Source organism: Harpia harpyja, chromosome 5, assembly GCF_026419915.1.
Source record: "Harpia harpyja isolate bHarHar1 chromosome 5, bHarHar1 primary haplotype, whole genome shotgun sequence".
In the NCBI taxonomy this organism is placed as follows: domain Eukaryota; kingdom Metazoa; phylum Chordata; class Aves; order Accipitriformes; family Accipitridae; genus Harpia; species Harpia harpyja.
This window is the reverse complement of record NC_068944.1, coordinates 54721531-54749474: the sequence shown is the minus strand read 5'-3', so window position 1 is coordinate 54749474 and position 27944 is coordinate 54721531. Positions and strand designations below refer to the sequence as shown.

The window sequence follows — 27944 nt, the reverse complement described above, 5'->3', positions numbered from 1 at the left end:
GGCTAGTCTCCCTTTTTTTCAATATATATATTCTAACAGATAAAGTTCCATGTAAAAAAAATTTTTTATTATAATGCATATTTTTTTTCTGTGTTTTACTTTCATATATGCATTCAAACTATAGATAAAAACCTTACCACAAAGTTTAGTCTGGAAGGCAGAGGTCAGTGTTTCAATCTGACTGAAATTAGCAACCAGAAACACATGCTCTTCATGCGGTTCACTCCCAATGGACTTCAGCGTGTTCATATCTACTCTTCCCACTCCAATGGCAAAAATCAAGATTCCCGAGTTACGTGCTTTAGTGGCAATCTCTGTCACTGGATCCTGAGGTCTCCCATCCGTCACTATCATGATAATTCGGGGCACATTCTGCTTCAGAGGTCGAGCTCCTTCTGATTCTGAAAATGCGATGTTCACTGCATACTGAATAGCCAGTCCAGTCATGGTGCCAGTTGCCAGGTGCATCATCCTCTTCACTGCTCTTTCGATATCCTGCTTCCTCCTGAATGTCTTCAGTGAAAACTCATGTTTGACTGTGCTGCCATACTGAATCAGACCTACGCGGGTGGCATCAGGACTGATGTCCAGAAACTGCAAGATGGTTAAAATGAACTCCTTCACTTTTTCAAAGTCGTAAGGACGTACGCTGCGAGAGCTGTCAATGATGAAGACAAGGTCCAGACGTTTGTTGTTGCAAGTATTTTCTGGAAGGCAAAATGCAAACAAAAATACTTTAGAAGAATTTCACAATGCAAATCAGTTCAGGTTGACCTGACGTCTCAAACATGCTGTCTAAACAAACACCTTGCCAAGTGCTGGGAAAATACAGGAAAAATAGGAGATGCCAGAACCAAGGCTGCTTGGGCAATGTAAGTTCAGCCTCCAGTAAATAACAAAAGCTGCCCATTCTGTGATCAGTATTTTTTTTTTTTTTTGAGATCAGTGCCCAGAATGGCTAGTGGCAGTGGAATAGGTAGATACTTGTGCTGTAGCCCCTTTTGTCATTGTTGAGATTTTGACCTCATACCCCACATGGGATGGAAACCCCCTCTGAATTACATAATTACTATTAGAGTGGGCTACACTGTGATGCTTTTTGTGCCTGAGGATTTAGAAATCTAACACTGATGAGGCAGGGTGGTATCAGTCCTCCATTACAAACAGGGAAAACAGAACACAAAGAAATTCAGGTCAAAAGTATCTTAATTGCAGTGACTGATACGAGATGGGAAGGGACTGATTTTTCAGGGAACTTGGCATTAAGCAGCACTTCACATGTACAAAGTACAGTTCTCAATGATGTCAACTGCAGCTGTGAGTGCTCAGCACTTCTGCAAATCAAACCCCATGATTTCAAACACGTAATTAATGGCCATCAGGGAAAAGTCTCGTCTATTGGACTAGCTCAGCATCACACAGAAATTCTGTGGCTGCATCAGAGAGAAAATCCTGTTGTCTACAGGGGCACTCAACTTGGCCAAAAGAGCACTCATACACTTCCCGAAATCTTCTATTTCAGCCATCAGCAGTCTTTTTTTTTCCAAGAGCAACTGAAGCAGAAATACCACAATGTATGTCTATATCTGACAATAGCAGAGACGGGCAGGCCAAGCTATCACGGATAACAGCAGAAGTGAAGGCTGGCTGCCTTCTGGGCATGCTACAAGCTTTCTGGGACTCTGAATACATCCTCTGGCTTCTGCTCAGCATCCTTCTTTTTTGAAAGAATACGAGACATATGCATGAGTTGCATAATGAGAATAGATAGGGACTGACCATTCACAGAAAGCCAGCACATGGCAGGCTTAAGGCAAGCAGGGGGAGGTGAGCCACGAGCCTTGCCACAGAAGGCAGCATATGGCAAAAGATTAAAAGGACTTTAAAGGGCTTAATGGGATGCTGGTGAAGAGAAATCAACTGAGGTTTAATACTTACATTAAAGACCCATCCAGATTAGGAAATCCCTGAGCCACAAAAGCATGGCAGTTGGGGAAATACCTGCAGGTAGTATTGCCTTGTCCTTAAACTTTTTCATATGCATCCACTTTTGACTGCTGTCAGAGACAGGACACTGGGTTAGATGGGCCTATGGCTTCAATTAGTGTCTGCTCATGTTCTTAAATTCCTGTGGCTATGAATAAACCTGTGAGGTAGCTAGTTGCCTGTTTGTCTGCCTGGCTTGAAAGATTAAAGGTGGCAAGAATACTCATCAAACTGCAGTGGCATCCTCATCTTACTAAACTGAGATACTCCTAATCAGCGATCTCCCTTATTGCCCAACCCAATTCAATTCCTAGTGTACTTGCATCCATCTTGTACGCTGAATGAGGCAAATGCTTGGTGGAAAAGTAGTATTTGACTGTATAATTAAAGGTCATGTCATACTGCACAAGTACAAGTGGGCCAATCAAAGGCTCAATTGGAAGAACATCTGTCTGTAGACAAGCCTTTACATGAGTTCACTTGTGACTGCTGATGAATGCTAATCATGTACTTCTGCCAAGGCAAGGGGTGAGAAAGATGCCTGTTTTCACTTGTTAGCTCAGAGGCCTCTTTCATAGATTATCAAGAACATTTGTGGGCATAGAATAAAAATACTCTTTGATGACAATAAAAATGACTGCCTGGATTTATTCATGTGCAGTCTACAGTATGGCTTTATTCAGAAGCGTAGGAATATGCTCGGGTTGCTTATTCTTTCAAAATCAGAGGATGTTGAATGCAAGCCAAATTGAACAGAAACAAAATTCCAGTTCTAATGGGATACAGATATCCTGACATATTAACTATTTTCCATCTTACCATCTTAGTGGCATATCTAATTATTAATTATTTTTACTAATATAACATGAAATACTCCAGCACGGTTGTAATACAAAGATAACGCTAAGATACGATTTGTGGGAGCAGAGCAAGGGGAAAGAAAGATAATTACAGAAAAAATGCTAAGAATATGTGTGTGTATATGAGGGCAAGGATAGAGAAGGGAGAAGAGTAAAATGACTGCTATTTTATTTCCCTTAAAACAAGTCAAAACTATAGCCATGGTGTTGAATCCTTTTTATTTGAATATAAAGATTTGGATCCCAGTCTGAAGAGACTCAGTTATGTACTTTGAAGTCAGGCATGAATCTTGGTGGGAAAAATCTTGGATGGTGTTAGTGGATAGTATTACCAGAAACACACCCCATTGTGCTAAATTACTTAAGATAAATCTATCAGTCTGAATGTAATACAGTATATTTCAAAACTACTTTCACTAGCAAAATTCTATCTATAGAAATACCAAACATTTCCAAATTAAAATGTATTTAAAATCTTTGTCTTCTGAATTGGTGGGAATTTTTATTAACCTTGTAATTATTAGTTGATTTAACTGAGATGGTCTCCATGAAAAATAAAATGTAACTCTTTTACTAAGAAAACTCCAGCTGGGTGGTATTTTGAAGAGTGGCGATCAGTAATGACTAACAGATCTGAACACTCATACCCTCAGATACACTTTCAGTGATACCTTTTAGCAGTTGCATGCTTTTGCACTTGCTCTGTAAACTATAACCTCTTCCTCTTACCAGCTCTCATTTTAAACAAGGAACTTTCTCACAACACTGGCAAACATCCTCATACCCCAAAGTAATTCCCTTCCACTCTTCTTATGAAAAGTGACATACTCATTGAAAAGAGCTACTCATCCATAAACCTGCTTCTAAGTCAGCAGAGGTTTTGTATTGCCAACACAAAAGTTAAAAAAACCCTCAGTGTGAGTTGTATTATCCAAAGGCAAGGCCAGGAGAGGCAAGGCAAGGACAGACAAGGCAAGGGAAGGACAGGTCAAGTCAATAGTTCTCCTCCTCCACTCAATATCCAGTTTTTCTGTAAATGACAGTTACAGTGATGCCACCTTTGCAAAATTAACAATGCAAGGAAATTTCAGTTCCAGTTAGAAGACTCCAGCTGGGATCCAACTACCAAGAGATACATAAAAGAAAACTTAAAAGAATATTTCACATAATTTCCTCTAAAGCTGAAAATTCTATTAAATTATTTTCTCTGATCCCTGCAGGTTTCTTTCTACTCCTTTCTCAAAGCAAATTATGCTCAGGCCTGAACTCCTACTTTGGCTTTGAGAAGTTCACACTGCTTTGACTTTGCTCATCCACCCAGGGTCTCCGTCTGAGAGTGTGTTTGTACCCTCTCAGCTTATTTCTAATTAATGCTACATTGCCTTAATATAACTAAAGCAGAGCCAGGGAGTTTTCCTGGGCATTGGAATTGACTCTTCTAGGCTGTTAAATCATTAGAACGGTTCCTGGTATTGTTTGTCCTAGGACAATTAACATTTTCTCAAACAGTCCTCAGGCATGACACGGGAAGTAGCATGAGCCAGGAATCCAACCTAATAAGCAACGTGGATGCAGCTACTCTGCAAACTCGGGGTATTTAGTAGTACAGGAGCAGGCCATTTTACACCACTGGTCTCAGTGCCAGAGAGCAGTCTAAGATAGAAGCTAAGCTCAGAGGCCAGCTGGCCTGCATCCACAGCATTAAACTCACCTTCCTGCTAAAATAGAGTGGCTGTATGCAAGCTGCCTACTGAGAATAATCCCTGTCCCCCTGTAGCCTCTGAATGATGCACAGAGATTGCTTGGGGAGTGCTAATCACTGTGGGCCAGAGACAGTTCCAGCAATTTAAAAGCAACAATAATGGTGGAGTCCCAATTCCCAAGAATGTCCCCTGGCACTGTTTAATTTCCTTAAACATTTCCATTTTGGGATATTCAAACTGAACACATTCAAAGGGCCCAAGTTTTAGATGGTGATTTTTCAAAAGTTTTTGCAAGCCAGCTCCCTTGAAAAGATCATTTAAAAATGAGTTATTTATTTTCTATTGTTGTCCTACATCTTTATGACTCCTTACTACTTTTTTTTAAATCTGGATACTACTTATTTGGTTATGTAGGTCTTTATCCTAATACATGAGAATGGATAAATATTAAAGAAAGCTATTGCTGTATGCAAAGCAAAAGGAGGTTAGCTCAATTTGGTAAATACTACAGCAAAGTTAAGACATTGAAAAAGTAATTTATAACAAGTAAATATTAGTTCCATGAAGATGTTTGCTATAGAGTAAGAAAATTTAAGCAAAAAGGAGGGATGAGATCAGTTAAGAAAAAATGAGATCATAGAAAAATTATTGCCTGAGCAGGCAACACATTAATGGCAATTTTAAGACTCAATATATTGTATTTCTTAGCTCACTCCACAGTAACGTATATACAAAAAATTACATGTCCTGCTACACTGCCAGCAATAACACCAGGTTTATTTTTAGATTTTATCTTTGACTAACAGAACAAAAGTCTTCACTCAGAATAAAATAAAAGAGGATAAAACTATTCTCCCAGCTAGCACATTTTAAAACTTCTTCCTAAATTTTTTGTCTTTCTTTGCCATTTTATTATTTCATTTTCCCTCTAGCCTTCAACCTTACTTGCCTCTCTTTTGTTTACAACTTTATAAATCTTTGCTTTCTTTATAAATCTCAGTGTAACTCCTATCAAATTTGTTTCAAAATGTATGAACTTGCTGGGTGTCAAGTATTTGTTCTTGAAGTCCAGAATTCTGGTTTTCCCTAGCTAAATATCCAGCTAGCAAGATTGGATTTGACAGGTTCTCAGATATTTCCAAAAGATTTCTTAGTTCATCAAGAAGGTTTAATCTTCTTGCCATACGATCATACAAGTAAAGAATGCTCAAATTTGCAATTCATAAATATACCAAGAGCAAAACGCTCAGATGGGAAGAAAGACATATCTATGTATTACCTACATACACCTTCTAGGAAACTGCAGTACCTTCATTTGCAAAGATCAAGCATGAAGTACATAGTTAATGTAACATTGTTTCTGTTTGGAAAACACATTTTGTGGTTGTTGCCAAGATTAAATGATGAATAGCAGTAATTCCAAGCACTTCTTGGCTTTAGTTAGACATTTTGTGCAAGTTACCTTCCACTCCTTTCTTTTTTCTCATTTTAATTCAAAGAAGGGCAAAGGATGGTATGGTGCATTTCAGATATAATCATACCTAGTTCCTGAATGAACATTAGAAACTGCTCACTACCCCTTTCCTGGCAGGCATATGTGCTGCACTTCGTTCTGCAGGTGACTCCACCTCTTGCCAGCTCTGGGACAGATCCTGGCCCCAAGACCTGCCCCCATACTCCCTGGCCCCATCCTTGCTTTGAGACTTTCCCCAAACTCACAGGCCTCTGGCCCTAACCCAAAGATTCATTATGAGTTTGGCAGCTCACCCATTCCTCCTTACAAATTTCTTCATCTGGGAACAATCTCTAAATGCAACACAGCCCCCAGACTTTATTGCCTCTGACAAAATCTTCTCTGAACTTCCAAAATTTCTGGGAGAACTGTACAGCAGGAGGCTCTTGTCCACAGATTTCCATTTCCTTCTACATGCAAATGCTTCATTATCAGTCACTGCGGAACGGTCCATTACCTTGTTCTCATTTCACCCCACCATTTCTATTCCTTCCCTGTCATCCTTTCCAACATAACAAGGTCATTATTAATATAAAGTCTCTCTAATTCCAGAGTCCCAAAACTGACTCCTAGTATTTCTCTATTTCTTTACTGAGACTGGTGCTGTCTCTGGCATGAAGCCAAAGTATGGTGTAGGGATACTCTCAAGTTCTTAGTTCTTTTTGCATATTTCAGCTGTTCTGAGATGGAAACTATTGGGTTTCCTGACAGGAGTCAAACCTGCTTTAATGGTCAGGAGGACCGTGGAGCAGGTTGCTTTCCCTTGCAGGCAGGGGAACACCTGGAGAGAGGGATAAAGCATCCTGATATCCCCATGCCAGTCCCAGCAGCATCATCTATCCACCACTTCCTGATGGAAACAAATGTTACGTGCTCTCAGCTGAGCATACCTCACACCCATGAGAGAGTAGGAACTCATTTTCTGAGCTATGATGGAGAAACCTTGTAGTACACGCAGTTAACGCTACTTTGAATCCAGTTCCCACAGACAGCCTGGAGGCATTTACTCTTGTGTGTGACTGTCTTTTCCTGCACACATCTGTAAGACAGCAAATCACAACACACAAAAAGGTGATTGTGTGGGACAAGATGATCTTCATATCTTTCTCCTTGAAGATCTGAAACTCCTATCTTGCCTGAGCTACTTGGGGTGCTGTTGGAAATTATTAGAGAAAGAACAGATAGAGAAAGTAAATGACTGTTAGTAGCAGCGTAGAAAATTCGGTGAAAAAATGTAACCTTAATGAGTTTGTGCTGTTCTGCTTTCAGGACATTAGCTTAACATTTTAAAAACTCCTATCCATATTTTTTTTTTAAAGTTGCCCATGCCTGTTTACAGGGAAAGCTGTTAGCAACTTCAATGTTACTCATTGATCAGCTGACCTGAAACCACATATTTCTATCTACTGGTAACGGTCTAAGTATCAGACTCCTTTCCAGAATAGTTTCAGAAACAGCACCATGGGATAGTGCCATATACCATTTCCCCCTGCCCCCCAAAATATGTGGGACATCATGCCCACTGCCAAACCATTAGTTCTACCACTTCAGCAGTACTTAAATCAGTGTCTTCTAGCTTCCAAAGCAATTTAAAGGCATATTGTCTTCATTCACAATAGTGTCTGATTACCTACTCATGCCTATAAAACAAGGCATTCCTTAAGTTATGCAAATGCTGTTTCCAGGATTTTCAAGTTAATTTTGCACATATGTGCTGTTTTAATTATTAAGCTAAAGTACTCACAATGAAGCCAAAACCACCACACTTTTGAACATACAGCGTTCTTTCATTTGGCCTGATCTTCCTTCAAGACAAAATACACAGAGGAGGCTTTGAGCTCTTTGAGAATATACACATAAAAACTGTTTGTAATTTTACTCAGTGAATTATTGTCAAGGCAAACTTTTTCAAACAGAAATGGTATTTCACAGTAATTTGTGGGGGTTGTAACAAACAACTTCAGAAACACAAAGAGCATTTGGAGTTTAGTACACGACTCGTTTTTTTCTGTAGCAGCAGATATTCTTTACTCCTTGTGGAAAACTTACAGATCACTTTAAAAAAAAAAAAAGAAAAAGGGAAAAGGAAAAAGGGGGGAAGATAAAAGAATAAGAAAAAAAGAGAAGAGAGAAGAGAGGAAGAAGGGAAAAGAAAAGGCTTTGTTAGAGGAAATACTTTTACATTAAAGGAACACAAGAAAATTTCTTGTGCTGCTAGAAATAGAATTATAGCCTATATAACATTAATTACTGAATTGCCCTTTAAGCGGCTTAAAAGTAAATGCCATTTTGATACATGACTTGAAAATTAATAATGAATACTAAATACGACAGTTGGCAAGCATAATGTTATGTGGTTAAAAATTGCTAACTCAGACCAAATTCCAAACTTTCTGATCTCCATAATTGGCTGCAGATGAGCATACTCAGAATAGGACACAAATCCCTGGGGTCTGTCATGGTCCCAGCTAGCCCTCATGGCTCATCAATTGGGCCTGCTTAAGGGATAACTTCTGCAGGGAACAAATGGCTGGGCAGGGATATGATGGCCGTTCAGATCTTGCCTTCTCAGACCCCAGGACCTCTGTTAGGGGCTGGGTAGGCGCAAGCCAGGCTACCAAGCCTCAGAGCCACAGACATAGAGTCTCCCACTGCAAACAAAACCCAGAAACCTGAAAGAGTGGGGTGGTCTGAGCAAGTGCAACCTTCCTGCTACTGTTTTATACCCCAGCCAGGTAGGTAATGGACAACAGCTATTGCAGGGAAGAAGCTGACAGCTGAGAGATTAAGATGAAAGCTGAAGTTTCAAGACTTGTCATAAAGTCCATGGGAGACCTCTCAGCTATTGAGACAATCACTACTGGGAAGCAAAGCATGCAATTGCTAATATTGCCTTGAGGCACAATGATTGTAAGATGTACTACACACCTCAGAAGGAAGAAACAGGTGATTTCACAGAGTGTAAAATGCTTTGCTCACTCTGTTCCCATATGTAACACATCTCTGTTTATATGGCAATTTTATGTTTTGATTAGAGAGAGTCTAAATTGATATGTATTTGATTACCTTGTATCCTTATAAAAGTTTGGTTAGGATTTTGCTTATATTTTAACTAAAACCGTGATAATTCAAAAGATGTAATTTGCAACCTCTTCCTACCTTTATCTACTGCCTGGAATAGTTTTGATGTCCCCAAGTACTATACCAGCATAGTATGTCAAACACATTATGTAGTTATCATGACACAATTCTGACTTCAATTGCAATGCAGACTTCAGTTACAATGAATCTACTTAACACGTTTGAGGACAAAATATTTGGCAGGGTTGCATTTATTTGAAAAAATAACGCATATGCACATATGCTGAGGCTGCGAATGAGTTTCTCACAGCAGTTATCATCCCATGTTGGTTCAGCAGTCCACATTAGCAGGATTTAGAGATCTCTGGCCAGCTCTTATATTATATATTGTATAATTGTATATAAAATTATATTATTGTATAAATGTACAATGAATTCAACCAAAACTAAACAGAAATCTTATCTGCACTCCACAGAAGCATCATAGACCAGACTCACTTTTGTCACATATTTTCCCCTCTGATTTGTGGCTAAAATTTAACCCAGAACCGTTAACCTGATAAAGCTCTTGAGCCCTAAAGTTACATCACACGTTTAAGAACTGGGTTGGATATAAGAATGTTTGGAACAATTTTAACTGACTGTAGCGAGTGATTCATAAATTTAGTGAGCACCCTGTGTACTTCATACTACTTCCCTTCATATTATTAGTGGAATCATATATACACAACCAAGAGATAAATCATTATATATTTTGTTGTAAAATATAATTTAACACAGACAGGGACACTTGTGTTTAGCAGCAGTTTCTACTGAACAGGAGCCAAGTACATTTCCTTCTTGGCCTCCTTTTCCCTCTCTGTTTCAATTTTGTGCAGTATCAGTTAATCTCTTGTAGTTTCTTTCTTGTAATATCACGTACTATCTAAAGGAATGCCCCTAAATTAGCTTTTCTCCTCACATAAATAGTTGTTTTCAAAAACAGGTAGGTGCATGTTTTATATGCCTAAGGAACAGAAGGAATGTTATTACTTAGATTATTATTCTACAGCTTATTCAATTATTCCCATGCATCCACTTGAGAGCTCTCCAAAGAAATATGCCCATGTGACATGAAATACATGCCCAGTTTACAAGAACAGAGTTCACCAAGAAAAAAAAACCAACACAAAAACTTGTGGTTTTTCCACAGTGTTGAAATTTTGCTTTCTTTTTTAATAAATTATTAAGATGCAGTAGGGTATAAGTCCCAAATCCCCTCCACCAAAAAACCCCACAACATCAAACACCAAAAAAAGCTACATCTTGCAAGAACTGGGCACATGTTGCTTCTCAACATGGAACCTGTTGAAAGATGCTGTGGACCTCTGACCGTGGCCTTGAAATCACAGTATGGAAACCACCACTCTGGACATCTGACACAGCTCTTCATCTGTTTAGGTGCAGAAGTCCATTTCAGTTATATCTGAAGAGAATTTGCTAATGTAACAGACATAATTTTATCTGTATAACCATGTAGCCAAGTATATTTCCATTACTGCTTTTCTATAGTATCCAAAAAGAAATTCTAAGCTGGCAAACTGTGCTTTCAGTGATCTGTGTGTAATCTAACAAAGCAGCTGTGCTCAGCAGGAACAATGATTTTGTCAGAGCTAAGCAAAAACTCTTCAGAGCTCTGATAAAGCCTTTAAAAGAGAAGATTCTAAAACAAAAGATTAATTTCCTTTAAGGAATCAGGGTAAGGCCAAAGATCCAATACTAAGGATCAAATTAACTGATGAGGGGAAAGAGAAGGCAAAATTTAGTTCATATGTCATGTAAGGGGAGAGGCGACCGCCCTCTGCTACAGGAAAGACAAATGGACCATCCTATTTCTTTCTGTTATTTCACAAGCTTTTGCAGGACTATGCAAATGATCCTTTAAAACATAAATACACCTACATTAAAACAATACAAATACAAATTCTTTTATTACGAGAAATACATGTATATTTTCTATCACTAAAGCAACTACACATGTTCTACAACTAATATGCTGCAAGAAAGATTTAAGAAAATGTTAACAAACTTAAATAAATTCGCACAATTGGCAAGTTTTACATACTTTGAAGTTTGATTCAGTGTTTAAAGAAAGAAAAACCTGCAAAGCAGTTTGGCTTTCAAGGGCCACACTGAGAGAGTTTCAAAAACTTTATGTGAAATCGATCCTTGCACAAAAGATTTCAGACCTTTAATGGAAATTATTAGCTGTAGCAATAATAGTTTTAAACCACAATAAGCAATGAAAAAGATCTGCCAAATTAGAACAACACACACTGAGTTTTAGCAGAAAGACTGGGGATAAGAAACACAGAAAAGACATAGTTCATTCCTTCTGAAACTATTAGCCCTAACAAGACAATTAAGAAATCTATGACATATTAGTGCATGGCTGCTGAAAAATTAAATCGTCCTATAGCTGGATCCCAAAGTCCTTTTATATCTATATGGACAATCCCACAGGATTTTTCATCCATTCCATTTTGCTTATTTATGTTAGTTTCCTGGAGCAAGGACTTTTAATTCTGTACATGGACACTACTCGTATTTTACCAGTAAATAGTCATCACAGCAGTACACTCTTGTTTTAGAAATTTGTAAAAGGAAGAAAAAAGGAATAAAATTATTTTAACGCTACTAATATTTACATAGCATAATCCTTTATTTTAGTGCTAAAAACATAGAGAGCTCCACCCAAAAAAACCCCCAAAACCTGAACTTTTATTACTTTTCCAGGTATCTGTCAGTTCTTTGCAGCTATATTGCTCACTTTTTCTTGCCAACCAACTCTTTCCACAACAGCAGCAATTGTCATCACCACTACTACTTATAATATACATATTATGTAGAACAGGACAGCTTCTAATCCCTGCTAAATTGCTGTAATTCTGGAGGGATTTTATTAAGTCAATAGACTTGATGTCACTGAGACCATGGTTTGGCCCCACTCTTTCTCATGTCATTTAAGGAACACTACAGCTTTCCAGCAGAGTGGCATGCATTTTACACATTCTGTTCTTTACAGAGAGGCACGTTTTAACCATGCCACTGTTTATATGCACTGCTGAATCTGAAGCAGGTGACCTAATTTATTGTAACAGAATGCAAGGCCCAAGAGTCTGACTGCAAACTGCCACGTACTTTTATGGGCTGGACCAGAAAATGTCCCAAGTTTCTTGCATCATTTAATGTCTTGAAAAGGTTCTTTCAGCCAGAGCTGCCGGAATTGTTTGCATCCTGCACATGCCAAAGTGAATAGGGATCCAGGATTTTCCAAATGCAGGGACCACAAATCGCTTGGCTTTTGAAAGAAAGAAATAATTTAATCTATACATTTTGATTTATATCGCGTGCTAATTCCTTTCATACATTTTCCACTAGAGGCTATAAAAGCAATTTAAAAAATCATAGGGAAAAAAGGCAAGCTGAGAAATGTGACACCTTTTAGTTTCTCTACATAACACCTTGCTATTGCATTCATTTTCTAGAGACAGGGAGTTTATTTCTTAAAGTAATAAGTTCACTTAGGGTATTTGCTGGGGACACTAAAATATTCAGGAGGGGCTGCTATTTAATCACTAATAATTATTTAGAATTTAGGATTTTCGAAAGTTTGAGAGTCTTGTTCAGTAAGGCGTGAATGTGGGTACTTCTCTTTGCTGTTCCACACCCATGTTTTTTGGTGGACTAGACTTCCACAGCTGTGGTTTTCAGCCTTCAGTTGCAGAACCCCAAGTGTCTCAAGACCGCATCTATTACTTTTGAGAAAGATGAATAAGAAGGGGAAATCTGTTGTCATTTGGCTTTAATTTGTTCTATAGGAATTGAAAACCAATGTTTTTAAGTTAACAAAGGACAGATTGTAAATGGTACTTTATGAAATTTTATATATTTAAAGGATTATGTTTTGTTTGGAGAAGGGTTTCACTGATAAAACTTGGTGCTCCTCTCTCTGTCACCCATTCTCCCATGTTCTGGCTTGCTTTCTTCTTCTTTCTTCCCAATACATCTTCTGCAGTACATTTCACATTCCTCATGTTCACCTAGGTTAGGTGACCTTTATGGGGAGGCAGGCAACTTAACATCTCCCAGTGGCTGGAGAGAGATATCTGAATAGATCTACTATTGAGGTGTATCATGAATCCCTAATGATGGGCTGTGTCCAAAGCCCCATCCATGCTGTGTTTTCATACTCTGACAATTACTTTAAACAATGAGCAAAAGAAAATGATTCTAAGTCACAAACTGTTAGCAGATGAAAAAGTTGACCAGCAAACTGCCTGATGATGTACAGGCAATGATCAACAAGAGAGAGATGAACCTTATGTTTTAAAATATGACAGCCATGAGCTAAAACTGCTAGATCCTGTCCTCATTTTTTTTGGCAAAAGAGGAAAAATGAGCTACTCATTATAAAGAAAATTAACCTGACAAAATTAAGAGATTAGCATCAATAATGTAATGACAAGCCTCATTTCAATAGCCACTGATTTCCATTCAATCATCCTTACACACAGCACATACATATAGACAGCTAAAACTTGCTGGCATCGTAAAAGGAAGCTTTGACAGAACCTCCATGGACCAATATGTATTTTCTCTAAACAGTGAAAATAAGGTCCTTTTTCCAAGACAACAGTCCCGTAGTAAATATTTATTTCATATCACTTACATAAAGTAGATCTAGTACCCCAAAAGTAAACACCTTCTTTCAACAGCTGCTAACTGGTCAACAAACTTTCTCATATTCCTGCTTGCAAATGGCAATCTCCTTATTATTATAAACTAACTCAGCCAAGATTTGTCCAGCTGCTTATGCCTTTTATCATTTGTATTTGCAATGGCTTTTGGTGGTGATGTGTAGTTGTTTTTCTGGGGGTTTTGGGTTTTTTTTGGTAACTTACCTAGTAGATATTGTGAGTTAACATCCCTTCTTCGGAGAAAATGTCCTCCAGGGAGATCTTTTGCCATGACAGAGACAGTAGAAAGCAGAGCGTGTCCGAATAGCAGAAAGAAGCATGCAATCATTTTCTTCATCTTCAAGAAATAGACGGACATTCAAGGATGTGAAACTGCAATAAAGGAGAGGAGATGAGCTCTTTGATTACACAAAAATATACACTGTCAGCCACCCAGCTGCATTGCTTCCCTCCCAGCACATACAAACATGCAGATATACTGGCATGGAATAATACCTACACCTACAAAAAAAGATCTACATAATAAAGTAGCAGTTAGCAGACCCTGCATAGCGTTTATAAGTATTGTTAGTTGAAGTTCACAGTTAGCATTTAAAATGTATCAACTTTTACAATCATTCATAATAATCATGTATTTTTAAAGCAAGAAAAGGAACTTTGTTTCAGTCAGCCTGTCAGCATAAACAGGTTTGAAGAGGACAGAAATATATTTTCGGTATTCTATTCAGCATTCCGTTGCATTTTTTCAGAAGTTTAATGGTTCTTGTAGTCTGAGGGATACTTGCTTCAGAAAATCTTGGAGAATTAAAACAAGAGAAGGGAATATATTCCAGAAGCAGCAACTATACATGTGAACCAGTAACAGCTCATGCTTCCTTTTCAGAAGACTGTCTGTGGTTGCTAGCATGAAGATAACACTGCAGGATGAATCTTGTTTACTCAAGGAGACTTCTGAGGACTGGCAATGAGCTTGCCACAGGTTATGGATTTTTGTCATACAGAAGAACAAATTGACAGGCAAAAGTCCAACACCAAGAGATGACTCCTGCCCAGGAGTTCGTTAACACACCATCAAAAGCCATGGCTGACTGCCCACAAACAGAAAGCTAAGACTGACATGCTAAAAGCTCATCTTCTGGCCATGTCCATTGTTGGTGGGCTTCCTCAGATGGCAATTCCTTCTACCTCCCCCCAAAACTTTACTGTTGTGAGTTGTGAAGAGAGCATCTCACAGGAGCTAGATTCAGCCTTGGAACTGGTGATATGATGAAGCTCGAAGAGCTCCTCTAGGTGCGCAAGAGATGGATAAAACTACTGACTTTCACAACAAAGAACTGTTCTACCTGAAACTGAGTGGAAATTTTAGAAGCAGTGCAAATTTTAACAGTAATTCTTCATTAAGTAACTAAGATGTTGAAAACAATTTTAATAGGGTCCTAAACCTGATAAGCAGATAGAGCCACAGATCTGTAACAGAAGGCACTAAATGCCCCAGTTCAGAAAGAGAATTGGTTTTTTTCCCACCATGAGGTACTCACTGGCAGAAAAGAAAATTCTGAGTAAATATTTTCTCTCTAATAGAAAGATTTTATACATTATTCTTTAGTCTGTCCTGCACAACCATTACACAGTGATCTATTTTTCTGTCCATCAATCTATTTTTCCTTTTGTATCTTCTACTCAGCATCCCCAAATGTAAACACAATGTTCTGGTGTATATGCAAGAGAGCAAAATGAACTGATTCTTTGCACTCAGAATGCCTGGCCTTGCTTAAATGTTCAGTATTATCCAGTAACAGTCAATACGTGATTTAAGGACATTCAAACTAGGAAAGACATGTAAATAGTTGGTGCTTATAATAGTGGCCACAAAAATTTAAATTTTTGGAGCCCTAGCAGCACGGACACCTAGATGGTATTATTGGTAGAGTATTTCCAGTGCTTTAGTCAGAAACAGATGGACACTGCAAACAGCATGCACCACTGAAAACAGGACAAAATTTTGCCGGACGCAACAGTTGTTACTGCTGGAGATTACTGACGAAAGCTTCTCCCAGGTTGTCTCCTCACTTCTCAGAGCATCGTCAACAAACACAGGGCTGTCTGTGCAAGGGGGCCTCCTCTCTCTCTGGCCTGTTCCTTCAGCACACAAGGCAAATGGACCTCAAGGATACATGCCAGTTCTAGCACCAATGTTTTAGAAACATAGAAGCCAAGCTCAGAGAGCTAAGGAGTGTAGAGAAATATATTCCTTACAAGGCTGTCACAGGAACCAGGCATGAACAGCTTGTTCAAGAGGGCTATCTGGCTGTTACCTAGTTATCAGTGGCATAACTCATCCCTCCTTCCTATCCATCCTAAAGAGCTGTGAAGATTGGGCTAATCTCTAAGTAAAGCCATTTTACCCGCTCCTGATGGCACGTTACTGGAGAACCAAGGATACTGCGGCAGAGCACCTTCACAACCCATTGCTGAACCATCCAGTAACAGCATGATGCCAAAGGAAACTGATAAAGTGACTCAGGACAGTCCTACCAGCTCTGCAAAGTATCCCAAATTAAACCCTCTTACTTTCTGGCACTTGACATATTTTATAACTTTGTAGCAATTTTTGATATTTGGTCGCAATTTCAAATTCACTAGGTTCACAACTGTCCCCAAGCAAGTTCAGAAATAAGAAAAAAAAATTGTTTGTTTGCTGTGACTTTAAGCCTTTGAATTCTGTTAGAAAAATGTTTATATAGCATGCAAATATCATATGATTAGCTGACCATATAAACCAAAATGCCTACATAATCATTCATTAGCTGTCACTGAATTCTGAAACATATTAAAGCAGTAAATTTTCAATTTTGCGTGATTTTACCAGTCCCTTTGAAAAGTAAAGTTGGGGGTACTAAAGAAACAGAAGCATTGAATAACAGTGCCTAGTTTTCTGGGGATCTTTTTATTAAAACTTAACATAACTTCTATTGTTCAATAGTACTTCATCTTGATTCAGAAACCTTAGATCCTTAGATCTCAATATCTTTATCCTGATAACCAGAAAATAAGCCTACTTACAATTCCACCAAAAAAGATCCAATTCTCATTAAAAAAAATTTTAAAAAATCTATTTGTCAACACACTCCTACCCTCACAAACAGTGTTTTAAAATACTGTTTCAAAAGAAAGAAATGTTTAACAGAGGAGAGCTTTAGTTGCCTCATCTTACAATTTTTATATATAAGATAATATAAAATAAAAATTAAAGTGAGTTTGCATCCATTTTCAATGAGAAAATAAACAAGTTCCCAAAGCCAAAGGCTGTGTATGTGATAACAGACACCACCGATCCAAGCCTGTTGCCACCCTTTCATCCACACTAAAAGCTTCTGTGCTGCTTTCCTGAGGGGATGACAATCTGGACTTGTGTGCTTTGCTCTAGCTCCAGGTACATATTTGTGTCCAACGCTGCTTGCATTTTTACACGACCACTTTGTATTGCGGTTGCATGGCTCTTCAGCATACAGACCTCCCACAGTTCTTTGTTTATTTTCTGGGTCTTCTGCAAGGTCCCCTGTCTTCACTCTAGAAGCTGGCTGGTGTTTATTGCACCACATTCGGTATTTAGCACCTCATTTTCCCAGCAGGCTAAGCCAGGCTGCTGGCACAGTGCTTTGTAGCTTCATATTGCTGGCTGACCCTTGCTCTACCAGCTGAGAACGCATTCTGAAAGTACCAAACTTGCAAACACATATTTTTGTGGCTACCTGGAAAATATGTTTCAAGCACTTTGATTCCAGCTGTCGCAGCAGGAATATTCAGCATTATACCATCAGGAGCCAACTCCCCTGGGCAGACCCAAGACCAATTCACTGTATCACAAACATCCCAAACACCTCAAAAGCAGAAGACACCAAGAGGAAGTGTGGCAATCCATGGGGCTCAACCAGATTGAGCACCAGATGCACCAGCTTCCACTGCTCCATTCTTCCACCCATGGAAAGAGGAAGAAAAGGGTCCTATGCAGGGCTTTCACAGCAACCTTGGAACAGTCAGTGCAGCACACTGCTCTGCTGGACATGTGAAGAAACTCCTAACAGAGAACAGGTAACTGCTGCTCACAGAGGTACAATCTGGTGAGGGTTGCTTGCAATAGCTGCAGCTGTCTTGAAGAAGGTTGGTATAAAGGAGGAGATTATCCTAGAAGATGGCAAGTAGATAGATGGGCTCTCTGGTTCTTTTCAGGCTTCCCTTGCTCCCTAACTGGCTGCTAGTCAAGAGCTAAATATTTCCATGGTGTTTTTCTTATCAATTTTATCTGTGCTTGCTTAGCCATATACCCATGCAACAGAATAACTTTCCTGATGCACTGTTACGGATTTTCAATTTTCATGAACTACAGTATAAGAATACTGAAAAATGAAATTGGGACTTCATCTTTAAATTACCCATTTCCTTTGTTGCATAGCACTCAAACAACAGAAGCCTGTTTCTACCCTTTCAAATGTCTTTCCATTGCAGTCTCCTCATAAGGGATTGATGGATGTTTTGGACAGAGACAGTACTGAATATTCAGTGTCAGTGGTGATAAATCAATGACCTTCTCCACTGCATGATGCATGTTATTAAGATTTGTCCTCTTCACTGTGATAACTCTTAAATAATGTCAAGGGAGAAGAGATGCTCTGTGGTTCATGCTGAAGTCAGTGTCCTTCCATCTTTTAGCCCACTTCAGGGAAATTTCTTTCACACAGATTTGGGAAACCCTTCCACTGGCCTGGAAGGCCACCTTTATTTCATTCAGGTACCTTAAAAATGTACCTGTCCTTGCTGGGCAGATCATGCTGAAAAAGAAATTGGAAAACCAGGGTAGTAATATGTTTCAGCTCATGCCTCCTACTCCTCTGGGTGGTCTCCTTCCTCATCTTGCAGTACAAGTTCCCTTCCAAGGCTAAATAAGAAACATGAACTCCACAACCCCCTATGTCTCCACCTTCTCCAGCTGCCACCAAAATTGGCACAATGCACAGAAGGGTAAATTCTCAGCAGTTACCTGGAACATCAACACCTTTAGTAACTGCAGATGATATCCCCTCTCTTGAACCCATATAATTTCTCCTCATAGATGGGAAGGAAAGAGAAGACAAAAAAAGCACCGAAGGCAGCAGTTATTACCACTACAGTGGCTGCCTTCATCTTTCCTTGTCTGATAGTTAAAAAGACACAGCCATTTACTTTCATTAAGCTGCCAGCACATCTAACTTCAGTGGTTTTAAGCTATAAAGAATGTAAGTGCATAAAAGGGAAAACATTCTGAAGTTCTTTCAGCACTCATTATCTACCCATTTTTAAGATAACAGGAAACTGTGATCAAATCAAAAGCCTTTACTGAAGTTAAAGGTACTGCAAGCGATCTATATAAGTAAGTCAATAAAATCAGAGTCTGTGTCCCCAAGTTAGCAAGCACAGTGAGTTACTTGGAAAACCAATGAGGTCTTATTACATGAAAGCCACAAAATATCTCATTCTCAATCCCATCACCTTAGAAATTAAAAAAAAATTAAGGACAGCAGGCACTGTAAAGCCCTGTTAACTATCAGGTACAACATGTTCCAAGGCACTTCACTATCCACAAGCCAGCATATGCATTACTCATTAAAATCACTGTGTGTGGCATGGGTTACAGGACATAGAGTATTAATAATTTCCTCTGTCTTTCTCTACCAGTTGCTGACACAGGCATTTTCCAGTTCTGAAAAATAGCTATAGAGCCCCACAGAGTCCAATATCATATCTGTCCCTAGCTATGCAGGTGTTGTGTGGAGGCAGCTGACCACAATTAGGAGGATGATATTTAGCACATCAGCAAGAAGCACCATCTTGCCTTGATCCTTACAAAGGAGCACTCTACTGTCATCCTGTTCCACCAAATAATGCACTGGATTTTCCGCGACTCCTTGCTGCACAAGGAGCGCTTCACTAGGCTCAGCAGCACAGGACAGGTAGAACTCCCCTAAATCACGGTTGTCAACTGCATCTCACCAATATGGTTAAATCATGAAGAAGAAACCAGGTTTGTAAATTCCTCATCTGCTCTTCAACCCTGACGGCAGGCACTATGTGCACATGAGTGGACCCACCACTGCACCAAGTCCTGCAAAGCAGCAGAGCAGTACTCCCTTGTTAACACATTCTTTAGCTCCTTTTAAGAGGCTAACTTTGGCCATTCATGCTGTCAGTGTGTCAGATGAATCTGGGAAACTCATTATCTAAAAGTCAACTGGTAATTCAAGTGTATTCTGAGACAGACAACCCAAACGCAAACAGCTTTCATAGTAGCACAGCAAGCCACCACAATAACAAAACTAACCGTTGACTTGGCAACATCAGTCTTTTATCAATCTAAAATAATGAGTGTCCAGACAGTAAAAGTAACCCAAATCTGCAGTGGGTTTAGGACCAGAGGCATACTCCAGCACAAGACTAGGACAAATTCTTTGCATGGGTCCATGAAGGTGTACTTCCCCACAGGAAGTTTTACAGCCACACGTTGTTGTTTTGTATCTGCAGAAAGGCACGATCCTAGCATGCGATGGCAATTTGCCTGTTCCAGACATGTCTACATAGTGATGGGGACAGGATGGCAACCACAGATTTGTGAAGTCTTCCAGCTTTGTTTCCTATGCTTTTGTATGGTACTCCTCATCCAGCACATATCCATCCCTATGTCAGCAGCTAAAAGGATATTCCAGTGCTCTCTGTACTCAGCCATCCCCCTGCCTTGTATAGCAATTGGGCTGCAGCTGAAAGAAACTCCATCAGTACCTAATTATTCTGCTTGTTGCTACAAATGCCCACAGCTGAGTTGTATCCTGGACTAATACAATCAAATGTGACAGTGGACTAAATTAACTTAGATTTTGAAACAGTAAAGGGAAGACCCAAAATGCATTATAGAGCAGTTCCTAGAAGGGAGGTGAATGACATTTGGTAATCAGCCAAATATTCCCACAAACCCAACACTGTACATGAGTACCCATACACAGAGTGATACAGGATACAGGAGGGCAACTGCATTCTGGAAGCCATCAGAAGAGTGCTGGGCATCAGGGAAGAACAGTTTGCCTATCCAAGCACAGAGGTCAGAGAAGCACACACTTGTCTTGATGAATATACACACCAAAACATACAGCATATCAGAAAGAGCAAAGATCAGTGCTAAATTTTATTGTGAGGTGTAAATATCATGGTAGGACTTTTACACAATGGACTTAGTTATCTAAAGGGCTTAGAGTATATGTACTACATGTATAATTTAATTTTCTACAACTAGTGAAATAAAGAACATTAAAGGGTCTATTAGTTATTTTTAAGTCATTCATCTAAATCACATATAGACTTCCTGATATCACTGTTGTACAACTAATAACTACTAAACCATAGAATTATAGAATAATTTAGGTCAGAAAGGACCTCTGTAGGTCATCAGGTCCAACCCCTGCTCAGAACTGAAGGTGACGACCTTTTCAGTAATTTCAGAAACTCACCGTGTAAAAGTTAAGGGTGATGCTGTAGAACAGTGCACCCACAGTATGGTTTACTCTGCATAGTTTCCAGTGGTCAGACAGCAAGCTTTACCAGTGGGAATTCTTATTTTATGACAGCATTGATCTCCACATTATGATTTTCTTCAGTTGCCACTTGGACAATAGACCTTTTCATTATCTTGATCTTTTGGGGAAGACTCATTTGCACTTTCTGGTTCCAAATCTGATCTAGACATCAGAGTTTCCACGAAGTTCCCAGAAGACTAACATGGGAAAACTGAGAAACTTTGCTTTTACCATGAAGAGTAGGTATTTATATGAAAGCATATATTATATGACATGTAATACATATGTGGGCTGCTTAGTTTTGTCTCTGTGAAGTACAGTCACAAACCATAACAGACTGTTAATTGCAAACAGAACGGCTTTTTTTAAAAAAAAAAAAAAAAGGATACAGTAGTTCTGAAACTTATTTGCAAATCCACACCGACCCCAGTACCAGCACCAGTGTAAAACAATAATTTGGGGATTAAAACCACTCCATTCCAAATACTCCTTGGTCAAAATGAAAACATGATCTAACAATGTGTACACTGTATGAAAGGAGCTTGTTAATGATGTCCAGATTATAATTAAATAGCAGTACTTAGTGTTTTACCCTCCCATGGAAGTAGTTTATAAGTCATGGGAGAGTATTCAGATCTGATTGGCCTTTCCCTAGTTTGCCTGTGCTGACTAAAACATCTTTTACTATTACAGCTGGGTCCCAGGGTCCCAGCTCATAAGCACTAGAGTGTGTTATAGTTTGTTCATGAGAAATCCCAGTGAAGTCAATGGAAAGACTCACGTAAAGTAATTAGGTGTGAATATTAAATGCAAGTTTGAGGATCTTAGCTGCAGCCTTGTGTAACCAAGTGCTACATTTTCTTAAGACATAAAATAAATCAAATTCAATTTGATGAATATAGTTATAATCATAGTGATATACAGTACATGAGGAAAAGTTTAAAAAATCCGGTGCTTAAGCTGACACATCTACATGAAAAGTGTATAATTCAAAAATTATTTTGTAGATTTTGTAGGATTTTATGGAAAAGCCATATGTGTATTTTAGTAAGCTCTTGATTTAAGGAGAATTTATGATGGGATTCAGTATAATAATTTCTTCTGAAGTAGTCAGCTGCCTGACAGTAGCACAGCTATAACATGTAACACAGCATGTCACCTTTTCAGATCTCAGTCAGGATCATTCACCCCTTGAATGATGGCCCCAAAAGAAAACCCAAGCATTTAGGAAGTATTACATAAATCAGTAGGTTGCATTCTTCCCTCTTAGTCAACACTAACCCATGGTTAAGCAGTGGCAGTGGCCGGCCTGACACGGAAAGAACTGTCTTCTGAAACAGGAATATGTGGTCATTAAAGATGCCACAACAATTTTTATAAGATTAAAGAGTACCATCTAGGCTGGGTTTCCAGGGTAAGTATATCACATGCAGCAAACCGTCCCTCACTCCTTCCATCTCCAGCAAATGCACTGCTCTCAGGAAGCCCGGGCAGCTCCCACGCTGCATGTCAGAGGTGACTGCTCCAGTGCAGAGCTACCTGCAGGGCTGTACCTGCTGCACGGGGATAAGCCACGTCCTGTCCTGCTGGAAGCTGGTAAAGACACCCGCAGGCTACTCACTAACAAATGTTTCTAGGTAAAGCTTGGCTCCGATTCTGCACTGATGTTAAAATATAGTGGGTTTTTTCCTTATAGCACACACACTGTTAAATGAGTTACTGAGGCATGCACGGGGGAGAGGGTATATGGGGAGTTTGCTCAGACCCATGCGGTCCAAGGGAAAGGGAAACATTTCTCCTGCGGACGAAACAGGAGCAGCAAACCACTCCAGCAGGACCCAGCAAGCGACCATCTAACTCAGCCCCGGACCCCGCCGCGGCCCCTTGCCTCGGCCTCCCGCCCCCCGCCAGGCCCCCGCCGCCCGCGCTGCAGCCCCCGCCGGCCGCGGGGGCCCTCTCCGGCCGCCCCCTCACCCGGAGGGGCCCCCAGGGCACCGCCGCCGCGGGGTAGGACCGTCCCTCCGCCGAGCCGGGGCCCCGGGGCGGGGGTGACCGCAGGCTGCGCCGTGCCCCGGAGGTGTCAGCGATGCCGAGCCCCGCCGGGCGGCGCGGGAGGCAGCGGGGCTGCCGGTGCCCCCGGGCGGGGCGCCGCGGACCCGCCTGGCGGGCGGGAGAGGCGAGGCGGGGCGGGGCAGGGCAGCGCGGGCGGCAGAGCCGGGCTTACCTGAGGGGCTGGCGGGGCCGCTCCGCTCGGCGGCGGGCGGCGGCGGGCAGCGGCGGCGGCCGGGAGCGAGCGCGGGAGCGCCTCCTTCCCCCTTGGCGCGGCCCCGGACGGCGCTCCCCCCCCCCGCCCCCCCGGGAGAGCCGCGGGGTGAGGGGAGCTGCCGCCTCCCGCCAGCCCCGTCCCCGAGCGGCCGTAGCCCGGCTCAGCCGTAGTGAGGGGAGGGAAAAGGGGGTCCCGCTGGGGACACACCAGCCTCCCTGCCCAGACCTCCGGAGCTGGCTCTTACCCGCGCGGCCCCGGGAGGCAGCCGCGGGTGGCCGGGCCCCTCTTTCCTCAGCCGCCTCCGCCGCCAGGGACGCGGTCCCGCTCCTTCCCGCCTGCCCCGTGAGGGACACGGGCTGTCGCCCCGCTGCCTGCCGCTCGCCCCGTGTGAGGGACGCGGTCCCGCTCCTTCCCGCCTGCCCCGTGAGGGACACGGGCTGTCGCCCCGCTGCCTGCCGCTCGCCCCGTGTGAGGGACGCGGTCCCGCTCCTTCCCGCCTGCCCCGTGTGAGGGACGCGGGCTGTCCTCCGGCTCCCTCCCGCCTGCCGTGCGGGAAGAAACGGGATCGACGGCCCTGACGGGACACGGGACGTCGGCCCCACGCCTTCCCGCCTGTCCCCCGAGGGACGCGGGACCCGGTCCCTCCCGTCAGGGACGCGGGCTGCCCGTCCCGCTCCCTTCCGCCCCTCCAGGCTCCCGGCTGCAGTGGCCCCGTCTCGGCCCCGCCGCCCCGCACCCGCCGCGCACCTCGGCCCCGCCACCGGTTCCTCCCTGTCAGACTTGGCCCTGCGCTGTGAGGTGGCGGCGAGGGCAGCTCCTGTAGCCCCGAGGAGGAGTGTCTGACGCGGCCGAGTGGGCTCTCCCCGCAGGAAAGGGCCGTGGGGTCTCCGCTAGAGGACAGCGCTGTGGTTTTGGTCTGGCGGCTCAGCGCCAGGCCGGCGGCATCCCTCCCCGGCCAGCGCCGTGCTCCCCGGGCCGGGCCCGCGCTCCCTTCCAGGGAAGCGGACCAAGGGAAACGTCGGGGAATGGAAATCCCATTCCCCGCGCGGAGGACCTCCGGGCCAAGGCAAACAGTCCCTGGTGAATCATGCGGGTGTCTGCCACCACGGCGAGCCTGTGGGAGCCTCCGTCGGGGAAAACGCTGAGGGAGGCATGAAATAAATGGGCCAGGTAGAAGGGACCGTTGTTCCTCAGCTGTCACGGCAGTGGCGCAGTCAATAGTCCGGGTGGAAAAAGCTGAGTGTGGGGTTTATATCAACACTTACAGTTTTATTATGTATGAAGAAGGAAAAACAAAATTTCTGCTTTGTTACAAAGCAATTGCGATTCCTGTTTCCTGGAAAAAAAAAACCAAAACAACAGCGAAAGTCATTCCAAACGGCAGAGGTGAGCCGGGCTCACTATCACGTCCAACAGGAAAGGGATAAAATCACCAAGCCATGCCAATTTGGGTGCATTAGGTGCCAGCGAGGTCCAAGACAGGAGATTTGTACCCCCCAGAGTTGCTGGCATGGTAAGCAAACTTTGGAAATCAGCAGAGCTAATTTCTGGAAGTTTTGTAAGGCACAATTAATTGTCTGTGAGGTGGGCGTACAAAGTCTAATCCCTAAAAAGGGGGTGTGTGAATGACGAGCAAATCTCAAACTGAAAGGGGCCAGATTCACCCCACCTTTCATTCTGAGCACTGGCTCCTGAACCTCTCCTGTAGCTAGAGGAAAGGGGAAAATTAAAACGGCAGATGAACATTGATAGACATTGTAACAAACCCAGCAGAGCTAAGTACAGAACAGTTCACCCATTCTGTTTCATCCTTTGTAATGTAGCATAGGATGAGGCCTCAGCCATGGTCCCAATTAATGCTCTGTCATCTCGAAATACAGAATCTGTACGCCTGAAGATTTCACTGTGCTGTGGCTTGAGGCACCAGCTGAGTTGCCAGAGGAGGACAAAAGGCAGGTGAGAAAGTGTTGTGGTGGGAAGATGACATGAGTGCCCAGAGGCTCGGCTTGGCAGCTTTAGCGTAAGTAATCTCAACAGTAGCTCTTCCCAGAGGCCATGCAGCCTGCTGCTGTTGGCAGGTTGAACACAGAAGGTAACCCAGCTGCAGATGGGACAAAAGGGTATGATGGCAGTGAGTCAGCATGATAAGGCATCTATTTGTTTCATAAGAGACAGCTTAGAAGATAGGGGGATTTTTATTTGACTTTGTTAATCAACTTTGCTATTTATTTAATACCTTACCAGAAGTTCTGTGTATTCCCCACATTACAGAGTCTCTCTGTTTCTTCACCACTTGTCCTTCCTCACATGATGAGCTTCCATCCTCCACTTCAATGGTGTGACTTCTTTTTGATTTGGGAAGGATGTTGTTCAGTCTGTCAACATTTGGGAGCATGGGTAGAAGAAAGTTGGAAGATGTTAGAAAAAGCTGGACTCTATCAAGCCAAGCTTCTATCAAGCCATGCTTTGATCTGCAGGCAATTATTAAGCTTCTTGAAGATTGCTAACTGGATACCAGAGGCTTTCTGAGTCTCCTCTTTCCTTTCCTGGCTTCTCTTAGTGCCTGGAAGGATAGTTCTCAGTCTCTCAGTCTCTGAAGCTCCCAGTGAAGTAGGCTGCTTTTGAATTATCACAGGCAACCACACAATGTAAAAAACACAGTTCAGAAAGTACGTTCCATCTTAACAGCAGGTGCTTTAGTAAAACAGCAGTGAATTGGTTTTCTTCCTGGTGTTAAATGACTGTTTCAGACCTTCCTGGTAGTTAGACACTTCCTACTAATTTCCAGCCTAAATGTATTTGTGGCCATTTTATATTTGTTTTCTAGTACCAATGTTGTCTTTCAACCTAAACCACTCTTTTTCTTCTCCAAGTCTTGCCTAGCTAATGTATTTAGTGACATCAATCATTTTCTCTTTCAGCCTTCACTCTTGTTTCACTCAACCAGCAAGTTCTCACTGTATATCTGCTGAGCTAGTTCCTGTGGGTGTGAGTGGTAGAACTGAACATGATATGCCGTACAAGCTCTCACTAGACCATTTCTATTTATTGAAAATACTTTGCCTGATGTGATCTAGGTTTTAATTTTAATTTTCAGTGGCTGCTTTACCATTGATGGCTGATGGTCATCTTTTTCTTCAGTTTATATATACAGCCGCACCTGTTTGCCAATGGATAAATCCTACCTAATACATGATCTTTCATTTTATACTATGGTATTTCATCTCTCTTCTAGTTCTTTCATTCTTAAGATCATTCAGTTCTTTCCAAATGAGGTCCTCCTTCTCCTTTATATTTACAAAGCCTATTGACTCTCCTATGTTGTATCAGAAAACTTCTGCTTTTGCCTGCCAATTTCATGAATGAAAAAGTGAAACGTTAAATAAACTGATCTTTTAGTAATTGTTAATAACTTTTTCTCTAACTTTCCCATTTGAACACTCCCTCATCCCATTTTCCTATTGCCATGAGCTAGGTCCATACTTAGCTTACAGTCTTCCTAGTTCCTATTTCAATTGGTAATGTCCTCTGTGGCAATGCTTTTCTGAAGTGCAGACAGGTTAGATCTACTGCATTTCCTTTGCCTAAAAAAAAGCAGGTTAGCTGAGTAGAACCTAATGCTGGGAAACTAATCCTGCATTTATCACTTGTTCATGTTTTGCAACATCTTTAATTATTCTTTGTTTCACAATTTGTTCTTAAGTCTTTAGTACTACTTGGATCAGAATAAAAGCTGAGATGGCATCTGTACAAATCAAGTTCCTCTAAGGTATTAATTGCTTTTAATTGGGCACTATCTGACTCAATCCAATTGTTAAGAAAATTTGGTATGATAGCCATGCTGTCATTTGGGATGGAAATTGTCTACTCCCCTTGACATGAATGTGTGTTAAAGTTCATGTCTCCCTTGCTTTTAGTTGCTGGTGCTCTTGCTTATTATGCTGCCTTTGTCTGTGTTGACTGTAATAAAATATTTATAGATAGCAAAGTTTTCAGCATCGGGTAGACAAGCAGAAGCAAGACAGGTTTCTCAAAGGCCTAGATAAAAGTTTAGTTAGTTTCTATTGCAAACAAGAAAGTATTTAGATCTTAGTAAAAAAGTTGAAATAAATACATAATAATGGTTGTTAGTGCAATAAACAGTCTATGGCTTTTGCCAGTGGAGGAATTCAGCTTTTTATTTATTGAAATGCTTATA

At 41.5% G+C, this 27944-nt stretch overlaps 1 protein-coding gene across 8 annotated transcripts in view; it reads right to left on the bottom strand.

The window, feature by feature from the left end:
• MATN2 (matrilin 2) overlaps positions 1–24792 on the bottom strand; it is a 76928-nt gene extending 52136 nt beyond the window's left edge. For 4 of the 8 annotated variants that reach the window (XM_052786994.1, XM_052786999.1, XM_052787001.1 and 1 more), the window contains exons 1-3: positions 23991–24408; positions 14087–14254; positions 138–707 (exon numbers count right to left, since the gene is read on the bottom strand). In XM_052786994.1, coding sequence (XP_052642954.1) covers positions 138–707; positions 14087–14240 — 724 coding nt within the window. In that variant the 5' untranslated portion in view covers positions 14241–14254; positions 23991–24408. Of the gene's footprint in view, positions 1–137; positions 708–14086; positions 14255–23454; positions 23647–23704; positions 23787–23990; positions 24409–24526 lie in introns of those variants that run through there. The other 4 variants (XM_052786997.1, XM_052786998.1, XM_052786995.1 and 1 more) reach the window with 4 other exon arrangements.
• Between the last annotated feature and the right edge of the window lie 3152 nt (positions 24793–27944).